The sequence below is a fragment of the Podarcis liolepis genome (genome assembly GCF_965112155.1).
Source record: "Podarcis liolepis genome assembly, chromosome: Z".
Lineage (NCBI taxonomy): Eukaryota > Metazoa > Chordata > Lepidosauria > Squamata > Lacertidae > Podarcis > Podarcis liolepis.
In genome coordinates, this window is record NC_139570.1 from 12,042,222 (window position 1) to 12,053,130 (window position 10,909).

The 10,909-nt window shown below is 42.4% G+C and overlaps 1 protein-coding gene and 2 long non-coding RNA genes across 7 annotated transcripts in view; 1 reads left to right on the top strand and 2 right to left on the bottom strand.

Annotated features, from left to right (window-relative positions):
• Positions 1-9,247, bottom strand: part of LOC310698743 (THO complex subunit 2-like) — a 56,136-nt gene extending 46,889 nt beyond the window's left edge. For 3 of the 5 annotated variants that reach the window (XR_014521720.1, XR_014521721.1, XR_014521722.1), the window contains exon 1: positions 8,648-9,247. Coding sequence is in view for 2 of the 5 variants with exons in the window: in XM_083486202.1 (XP_083342328.1) it covers positions 8,648-9,033 (386 nt within the window). In the remaining 3 variants the exon portion in view is untranslated. The remainder of the gene's footprint in view (positions 1-8,647) is intronic. The other 2 variants (XM_083486202.1, XM_083486201.1) reach the window with 2 other exon arrangements.
• The window catches only part of LOC310698943, a 273,173-nt gene that overhangs the window by 46,135 nt on the left and 216,129 nt on the right, over positions 1-10,909 (bottom strand). The window lies entirely within an intron of this gene.
• Positions 6,924-10,697, top strand: LOC310698880. The gene is made up of 3 exons (XR_014521766.1): positions 6,924-8,295; positions 8,675-8,809; positions 10,484-10,697. It is a non-coding gene; the product is annotated as an uncharacterized lncRNA (long non-coding RNA).

Sequence of the window (10,909 nt, forward strand, 5' to 3'; positions counted from 1 at the left end):
TGGTGGTTCGAGTCCTACTTGGATTGGATGCTTGGGGAGTGTTGTTCAGGATATGCAGGACCCCTGTCTTGCCTCAGTAATGGACTGGATAAGAGCCAATAAGCTGAAACTCAATCCAGCACAGTTAGGGGGTGGTCCCCTAGACCAGATGGATAGGAGGTGGCCTGCTCTTGATGGGGGTAAACTGCCTCTGAAGGAGCAGTTATGTAGCTTAGGGTATTTCTGGATCTTTTTCCTGTCACTTGAGGCTCAGGTAGCCTCAGTGGCATGGAGTGCATTCCATCAACCTTGGTTGCTGACTCAGCTGTGCCCCTACCTGGAAAGTGAAAGCCTAACTTGTATGCTCTGCTTCAGTTCAGAAACTGAAGCTGGTACAGAATGTGGTGGCCATATAACACCAATCCTGGTTTGACTACACCAGGCCCAATTCAAAGTGCTGGTTTTGACTTATAAAGTCTTAAATGGCTCAGGACTGCAATAACTACAAGTACCACCCTCTCCCCATATGAACTGACCCAGACCCTATAATCATCTGAGCCCCTATTTGTGTCCCCACTCCTCCGAGCACTTCAGAGGGTAGCAACACAAGAACAGGCCTTTTTTTTTTTTTGGTCCCCCTGTTTGTGGAATGCTCTTCCCAGGAATGTTTGCCTGGTGTCTTCATTGCACAGTTGGCTGCCAGGTGAAAACATTCCTCTTCAACTAGGACTTTGACTGCTAAAGAATCTATGGCCTTTTAAATGTGTCAGGGGTATTTATTATTATATTTTGTGTTTTTATGTTGTAAACCATTCTGTGATCTTAGGATGGTGGTATATATATTTAGTGAACAATAATGCTTATAGGACAGAGATAAAGGTTTCTCTATGTTCACAGGGTTTTGTTTTTTAAAAAGATATTATTCTCCAGCCTCTTGAATAAATGCCTGTTTATGAAGCATCCAGTACTTTCTACATTACTTTGACCACAGGTAGGTTGTCACTGGGCACAAAGGTCTAACAAGAAAATCACAACAAATATGCCTTCAAGAAATAGCTCAAAACACAGCGATCAAATTTTTATGAGTCAGAAAAAGGGTTCTGGAGCAGGCTTTGTACACTGATTTTGCTCAAGCAGCAAACTGAGTGAAAAATAAAATCAGTATCTGTTTACACTCATATCTACTACTGTGATAAACACTACAGTTTAATTCTACAGAGAAATACTAAAACTGATTGATGGTAAATCTTCCATAACAATTTCACATAACAATCATCCAGCCACGTCTACACAGCTGCCATCCAGCTGTTTCACCAACTGACCGATAACTTAGCAAAAAGAATGGTTCAAAACATTCTAGAATATGAACCTTCAAATACAAATGTAACCGATTCTATCAATAGGAAGACCAATGGACCTTGACCAGTTTTTGTTTTTTAAAGAGCCTGTAATTTCTTTTTTACTGCTAACCATCTAAACAGTAAATGAGTACATGCAATTACAAAGAAAAGAAACAGCAAGTGGGATCTGTACATCATGGTCTCTCACATCTCACTTCAATAATGTATTTTCTTCTTTACATTCTTAAATATGGTAATATGTTCCCTCTCTTTTTCGTTCTCTCTCTTTCAATATGTATTTAAAAATCTGTTATTTCGGCTGTTATGAGCGGAATGTATATGAAAGTATAATTTTTAAACAGCATTCATTTATGTCTATTAATTAAGTGTATATGTAATGTAATAGCTCTTAGTTATGCAATTAAGAAAAACATTCAGCATTTAGGTCATGACATAGTAGTGACATAAATGAGCTTAGGTCATGCACTCCCCTCACCTTCCACGTAGGGGAAATGGTTTGGAAGTTTTGGCTTCTGCTTAACTGTTTTATCATTCTGTTTGAACTGATAAACCAAGATAAATATTAACATGACCTAAAACCTTGTTTTAGATAAGAGTAACCAGTTTATCAATGCACATGAAGTAACAAATCATGTTTAAGCAAAAACAGAAACAAATGCTTCCAATTTCCTACTTCTGTACACTTCGGAGAAAATGTGAGCTTGAAGATCTCTGAGCTTAACTATGGCTTAGTGTAACAGCCAGATGCAGCCTTATCCAAAGGCAATGTTAGCAAGGAAAACATTTTCATGAGTCAACAGTCCTAGTTTTTCTCACATCCTGAAAAAGTGAAGTTTCAACTAAGGCAGATTTTTCAATACTGCAAGAACGGCTACAAAACATGTATTTAGCGTTCTAAGGGGGAAATGGCACTGTAACTGATAATATTATTACTGTTAAAAAGCAACTGACTCACAAATATATTTCACTCATAAGCCTCAAGTGGTGATTCTACTTACATAAATGTGGCTTATACTCAAATCACTGTACTTATGACTGGGGAGTAAACAACCACTGTCTGGCATTCTCAATAAAAAAAGAAATTAAGAGTGAGGAAAATAAAAGGAATCCAAAAGTCACCACCAGAAAAACCAAAAGAAAACTACAAGGTATGAAGAGTAAACAAAATAATGTCTTAAAGTTCATTTAATAGTCATTCATTTATTTTACTGTTTCCAGTGTACATAGGATGCAACAAAGGATACAGACCTCCAGTTAAAGCAGGAAAGAGGTCTGTTAGTTTAAAACAGTTGCTGAAGCAAAGTAAATATGATTTACATTACCAGTCTGCAGGCAGGCATTTGTCTAGGCATTTAAGATTTGAAGCATCTAGTCTCCGAGAGACGCCTGATAAATATGAAATAATTACTGGCAATGAGAGTGATTTTATTTTGCTCTTTGTTCCTTTTGAAAATTCTGTGCTTGATCTTTTCAACTCTTCATTCAAAGAGGAAATACTTGTGGTATCAGAATCAAAGGATTCACCCAATAAATTCTGGCAGCAATCCTTGTAACAGTAACTCTTGAAAAATCCAACTAACAAGTTAGAGGCAACTCCCTCATACAAATCTTCATTGGCAATATCACCAACACCAGGAGATGATGCCAAATAAAATACCACTGGGCAACTCAGAATTTGTATACCACCACAAAACAACGTAAGCAACCAAACCAGCCTAATGCTATTATCTGCCCATTTTCACTCCTGGAGTTTAGATTAAAAAGGTAAAGGTAAAGGATCTCTGGACAGTTAAGTCTAGTCGTGAATGATTCTGGGGTTGAGGCGCTCATCTCGCTTTACAGGCCAAGGGAGCCGGCGTTCGTCTGCAGACAGTTTTTCCGGGTCATGTGGCCAGCATGACTAAACCGCTTCTGGTGAAACCAGAGCAGCACACAGAAACACTGTTTACCTTCCCGCTGGAGCTGTACCTATTTATCTACTTGCACTTTTTGGCGTGCTTTCGAACTGCTAGGTTGGCAGGAGCTGGGACAGAGCAACAGAAGCTCACTCCATTGCGGGGATTTGAACCACCGACCTTCTGATCCGCAAGCCCAAGAGGCTCAGTGGTTTAGACCATAGCACCATCAGCATCTGAGTTTAGATTAAGAAAACACAATTTTGTATAAACCTGCTCTGTTATTATATTTTTGTCAATGTTAACTAATCTGTTATGTTAAATATGCATTTTATGAAACAATATTTCCTATTGTGTGAGCTAAATCTACTGCCAATCAATTTCATTGGTTGACCAAAAGTTTTAGTACTATAAAAACTAATTCTGTCTCACCATGGGCATGCCCCATGGCTTACAGTGCAAGTCTGATTCCGTCCTTTTTTTGTGCTTGGGAAATAAAACATGATCTGCTTCTGAAGTATGTTGTTAACATACTAATCATGGTTTATTGGAAACAAAACAAACAATGATCTTTGGATTAACATAACATGAAGCCAGGAATTGTGGTTTGCTTCGTCAAAGCAGCAAGAGCAGCAAAACAAACTTGCTAATACACACCAAGTCCCAGTTCAAGTAAGCCATAAACCACCATGGCTTAAGTCACATTCAAATATGGTCACTGGCTATTTTATAAACTTCAACACATTTTCCCCATATCATCTTTTTTTAAAAGGACACATAGACAGGCTTCGTTACATTGTTGTTCTTTTTTCGGCAATTCAATTATATAATGTTCACCAAATTACTTGTATCTATACCAGACTTTCCCAACCTAATGCCTTCTGGGTATTTCGTACTACAACTCTCATCAGCCCCGAACAGCATGCAGATGTTTGTTTAGACTAATGAGAGATGAAATTCAAACATCTGGAGGGTACCAATGAAGGTAGCACTGCACTTTGGGGCTACCTTCAGAAAATACTTTAAAAATGGTGAGAAAAGCCTTTTCTTTGCAGAGACTATTATTCTTCCTCTTCAACCTTATTATTCTGTATGTCTGATAATTGTAGCTCATAGCTCAGGGAAGAACCAAAGCTCAGTGATGGAGTACTTTCCTTGTGTACAGAAGGTCCCAGATTCAATCCAGGTAGTGCTGGAAATAACCCCTATCTGAAACTCTGGAGAGCTGCTGCTGGTCAGAGCAGATCATACTGAGCTAATGGATCAATGTTCTGACTTCGTATAAGGCAACTTCCTAGGTTCCTATGTAATGCTTTTCACTCATTTACCTGGGAGAGACTTTAGGCTAATGAGCCTGTAATTTCTTATCTTCTCTGACCCCGTGCACGTTTTAGAAATTGTTGAAATATTAACACACGATTGACTGAACTTTAAGCTGGTCCTAACAACTAGTTTAGAATGTGATTTCTTTTTCTAGAAGATATTTAAAGGCACAAAAATACAGTAAGCAGCAGAGCAGATAATGAGGGACCTTTGGGGAATAGCAGCAGTCATGTTTATGAACAGAGACACTACAAAAACAAGATTTTTTTAAACCAATTTAAAATTAGTTAGGAACTTCTATCATGCACAAAACACACATCTAAACAGGTTTTTAACTCTATGAAGACAAGGGTTTCAGCTAATATTCATGTCTGTCAGCAGGTATTTTTGGGAAGAGGTGGACACAGTCTAACCCAGGGGTTAGCAACCTTTTTCAGCCGTGAGCCGGTCCACCTTCCCTCATACCATGTGGTGGGCCGGATGATATTTTGAAGGGAAAAAAACCAACGAATTCCTATGCCCCACAAATAACCCAGAGATGCATTTTAAATAAAAGGACACATTCTACTCATGTAAAAACATGCTGATTCCCGGACCATCCATGGGCCGGATTGAGAAGGCGATTGGCTGCATCCAGCCCACGGACCTTAGGTTGCCTACCCCTGGTCTAACCTATGCTGGTACACTTTGAAAATGGAAATCTTCTGTGACCCAAAAAAATTAAGATGTTTTGCTCACAGCTATATATTTGTATCAAACCCACATAGTGGGCTACTGAAGTCTAAAACTGTGTGGATAATTGAACCAGCACATCAAGGTGTTGTGGCTAAGATTTTATGGACCTGGAAATTTCAGGAAGAAGGAGAAGAATTTATTTATACCCAGCTCATCTGGCTGGGTTTCCCCAGTCACTCTGGGTGGCTCCCAATCGAATGAAAACAGCTCTTGCCCCTGGATCTCATTTCTTTGTTAGAAAGTGTATCTCAACTAGATTGTTTGCAGTTTTGAGGTGCCCAATAGTTTCAGCAAATAAATTGGACTGACTGTACCTAACTGGATCTAAAAATTATTTTGTAGTAATATCCTAACTACACTGTCAAAAGAAATCAGAACTGGGATGGCCACTGTCATACTTAGGTACATTAACACAGAAGGATTACTTAGAATTTGTTCATTCCAAAAACAAGTCTTGTACTATGTGGACCTTAATACCTACTGAACTATTACAAGTCACATTTGCAAACCTATCTGCACATGAAGAACACTTGCAGGATTGATAATATGATGGGACCACATCATGCATATTCCAAGAGATAGACTTTCTCTGTTTGGTGTGTTTAGTAATATGTCCCACCAAGATCAATGAGACTTTGTTCCAAGCAATCATATACAAAGAGTGGGATCCTTACAGTCTTCATCCCTCAAAGGTAAATTACCTGTATTGAATGCGAGTTACCTTCAAGAGAGTACTGCTCACACTAGGGTGGTCCAACATGTGGCCTTTGAGGCCTTTTTTGGCAGCCCTTCCTACAACCCCCTCCCTGTTAATGACCACCAGTAGTAGCAGCAGCAGCAGCAACTAAGTGTTGCACTCCATTGTCATCAGAAAGTCCTGCCTCCTACATTCCCAGCTGCGGGCACACCAGGTGGTTGGACGGCACTGCTCAGGTGTACAAGAACCTGTGGTTGTACTGCTGGCTCCCTCGATCCTCCCCTGCCCCAACCCTCCTCCTCTATTAATGCATTACAATGCTAATAATTATTGGCACATTGATCAAAGCTTCAATAGTTGGCCACCCACTCCCCACCTTTCTTTCTTTCCTTCTTAAGCAAAAAGTTGGTAATAGCACAATCCTATGCATGTCTACATGCTCAACTGGACTAAATCATCCTAGAATTGTAAACATCCCTGCAAAGAGGAAGCTCTGTTCTCATTTTGCTGCTTAAAAAAATACAAATAAATCCAGATTCCTTCATTGCACTAAACAAAAAAGTGATGCAGCAATTACTGTATTTTCTGGTCCTCTCCATTCCTTTGGCCAATTTAAAACTACACTCCGGGATTTTTTTGGGAAGGGTTGGGGAGAGGAAACAAGAGTTCCACGCTCCCACAATATTACATTTAAGTTCAGGGATTTATTCTTCAAGCTTTTCAAGCTTCTTCACAGGCTGCATTTATTTACTGGCTTCACAAGAGCTTTGAACTGTTTTTTATTAGAAGCCTTCTAAAATGATTTTGTTTTTATACCCTGCCTGCTTATGCTGACAGGAACTCAATGTCTTCATTGTTACAGAAAGAGACAACTGTTTGTGTATTAAATTTTATTAAATAAATGTATTATTTTTATTTAATTGTGTATTCATTTATATATCCATTTGAATATATTGTGTATATTAAATATAATTAACTATATTGCAAGCACTTTAATTTACAATTTGGAAATTAAATTCAGTGTGTGGCCACATGTTCTGCATTGAAATACTCTTGTGTCCCACTAAGTCTGAGAGGTTGGACCACACTAGCTCAGGCTATAGGCTGCAATCCTAAGTAAATCTGGAATTAAATTTAATTTATGTCAGTATGATTTGGATATGAATAAACATACTTGGGACTGGGCTATAAATCGTGGTCTGGGATACTGCATAGCTGCTTGGTTTCGATTCAATTCAATTGATTTAAGGAATTTATATTCTGTTTAGTTGTTAGCATTTGTAAGTTGATAACTGAAGTACAGTGGTACCTCAATTTACATACGCTTCAGGTTACAGACTCTGTAAATCCAGAAATAGTACCTCAGGTTAAGAACTTTGCTTCAGGATAAGAACAGAAATTGTGCTCTGGCGGCGTGGCGGCAGCAGGAGGCCCCATTAGCTAAAGTGGTCTTCAGGTTAAGAACAGATTCAGGTTAAGAACGGACCTCCGGAACGAATTAAGTACTTAACCCGAGGTACCACTGTATCTGCTTTCTGCATAATGACAGCTCTCGATCCACAAAGTCTTCAAATCCCACTGCAGCTAAACTACAAAAGGCAACTTTTATAGCGTGACCCTACTAAGCACATTTATTCAGAAGCAAGCCTGACTGACTTCAATGGAACCCACTCTCTAGTGAGAGGGATTAGGGTTGCTGTCCAACCCCATTACACCTCCAGCAAGCAGTCCGATTTTATTAGCAGAAACCCCACACTAAGATGTACAAAACTGGAGCCAGAAAGACCATAAACCTCACTGGGGAAGGTACCAAAAGGCAGCAAGCTAAGATGGTGGGGGAAAGGCTTACACTTACAGCATCCAAGCTTCACGCTTCTCTAAAGATAGCTTTCTATTCAGATGGTTGAAAGAATAAATTGTTGAACAAACGAACAACAATGCAACTGCAGGAAGGAAGGTCCAGCTATGGTGGGGAGTGGGGAACATTACCAAAAGGCGAGGGCTGGTTAACGTAACAATAATGACAATAATAATGGGGGAGAGAAAGAAAGGAAAGAAAGGGAAGGAAGGATGGGCCCAGGATACCTAACATTACACAGCTTTTGACGAACGTCTGCCTCACGATGGAAACGGGAAAGGCGGCGATCGTAGGGGAGTGGGATGGTTGGGGGGGGGGTCCCACCGAGAGACAAACCCCCCACCCCGGCGAGCGTGTCTGTCCCGTTTCCATCGCGCGGCAGGGAAAGGAGCTCAAAGCGATCTGATCTCCGAGCAGAGCGAGAGAAAGAAGGACCGAGATCTAAAGGTCTGGACCGGGGGGAGGATTAGCGCAAGAAGAGATGGGGGCGGGCGCGGCGCTCAAAGGAGCGAGGGAAGCCCGGAGTCACCTCAGGGCCTAGCGCTGCGAAGGGGCGGCGGAGATCGGGGGAGGGGGGAGGGGGATCGCGCGCGGGAAAGTGGGGGGTCTCGCCCCCACAGCAGGAGCCGCCGATCTGAGGGCTTGGGGGAGTGGGATCAGGCCCTCCATTGCCCACCCTCGCCGATCTTCCACCCAGCGCACCTTGCCAGCTCCCCCTCCCACCATGTCTTTCCCCCCCCCTTACCACCCCCCACACCGCTGCGCCTCCCCCCAGACCCCCACGCCCCCCCGGACTCACAATTCGATCTTGCCCGATTTGTCCCAGTTCCTGATCCACTCGGCAGGGAGCGCCGCCGCCGTGGATGCCCCCGATGTCGATGCCACCGCTGAGGCCGCCGCTCCCGCCGCCATCTTCCTGGTGTAGTGCCGAAAGCCCGGATGCGAGAACGGCGGGCCCGAGGTCAGAGGGGACGGTGGGGGCGGCCATGACGAGCATGACGGGAAAGTGGGCGGCGATGGAGGAGGAGGACGAGGACGACGACGGGGAGGAGGAGGAGGAGGGAGTGGATGCTTTTGAGGGCGGGAGAACCTGGGCTTCCTTGGCGGCATGGCGCGGACTAGGCGCAGGGGCAGCGCTGGGCTCCGCCGGGAGGGACGGAGAGGGCCAGCAGGCCAGTAGACCATGCCTTGCCTTCAGTACAACTGCAGACCTCTTGGGCCGAGGCCTGCTGTTTAAATAAGTTCCCGTGCGCCGGGTCATGTGATGGACTTTGCGCGGGGGAGGGGGCCTTACGTGGACGGCGCCCCGCCCCGCTTTTAATTCAGTTTTGCACACCTGCGCTGCTGTTCTGGGGTTAAAGTGACCCACAACAAGTTTCCGCGCGCTAAGCACAAAGTCTGTCTCCCCTCACCCTTTGCCCCACTCATTCCAGGCAAAGGATTGCGCTTTAACATTCCATGCCCTAGCTTTATTATTATTATTATTATTATTATTATTATTATTATTATCATCATCATCATCATTATCATCCCAAGCTTTCCCACCAAGATTTGCTCTTTAAAGCTGAATTGGAGCGAAGGTCAATTCAGATTTTCCACGGTTTTCTTTCCATTTGCTCTGATTTAGTGTTAAAAAGAGGGTTTTCACATGGAAAGCTTTGGAGCAAAAAACAACAACACAGGGCTCTGACACAGAGCACAGGAGAAGTAAGTACTGTATGGATAAGCCCCCAGCGGCAAACAGCCGGTTTTCCCCAGGGAAACAATGGGTTAAACAAGAAACCTCTCAGACTTGTGCTTAGGAAACATGGGGCAAGCATAAGCGTGAATGAGCCCTACTAGTCATGGCCAACGACAGAAGATTATGGGAGTTGTAGTCACAAGAATTTCATATGTGTCTAGATTCCACCCATGTTGGCTATCCCAAGGCTCAGGAAATGTGTTTTAGGCACATAGCCTTAATTTTATCTTACAACAACAGAGCCATGTTGCACCTTGACTTGACTCACTTTGCTTGTTTGCTTTACACTTAACACCAGATACAAACAGACTATAGATGTGCAATTGTTTGCATGAAAGAGTGTAAACTAGTTGATTTGTGAAGTTAAATGGTTGCGTACACAGGTATAAAGACTGCTCACTCATAGAATGTAACATGTGAATGCCCCTTTTTCTTTATAGCATTTAACAACTTTGATGTGCCTCTGCTTTGCCCTCTATGTCAGCAGTTAAAGGCTACAATATTAATTCTACTGAATTTAATTCAACTTCTGGGTATGTAGATTGCATGTAACCCACCCACCATGGCACCCCAAGTTAAAATGTGATCTAAGAATACTGTTACAGAACTGGGGAGCTCCCCTTAAACACTAAAATTACCGTATTTTTCCATGTATAAGACTAGGTTCTTTCCCCTAAAAAATTATGTCCAAAATTTGGAGGCGTCTTATACATGGGGGCCATCTCCCCCCGTTTTCTTAAATAGGAGTCTTAAATGGGGGTGTCTTATAGATGAAAAAAAACACGGTAATCAATGCTAGGATTTGGGGTTATTTGTGATAGGAAGGGATAATATAATGAATAAGCAAAGGAATTCCTGGGTAGCTTAATAAAGCAATAGAACTTCTTGCACCAGGTGTGACCAGTGACTGGAGATTTGGAAGGTTGCCAGTGAACTGCTCTGAGGAAGGGGCTTCTGGGAAGAAGAAAGAGGAAGAAAGGCTGAGATCCATCTTGGTGAGGGAGAAGGAACGGCTGCCTGCAATGCTTTGGGTCATGCAATAATATTTTAACCCTGTTCACGCAGACTGAGAGCGTAAATAGACAAATAAACCTTATTTCTTAAAACACTAGAGTCTCCACAGTGTCTTCTATTCTCCACACAGACCCTGGGGTGTTTGTGACCCCATGCGCTCTGGCCACTGCTTGGCAGAGAGAGGGAGCAGACACCTGGCTTTTGTAACAATATAAACAAACATACTCCAGAATGTAATCATTTGTTGATTACAAACCAGTTTATCATTTGGAACATTAATGAGCCTTTGAAGATGTTTGCCAGAAG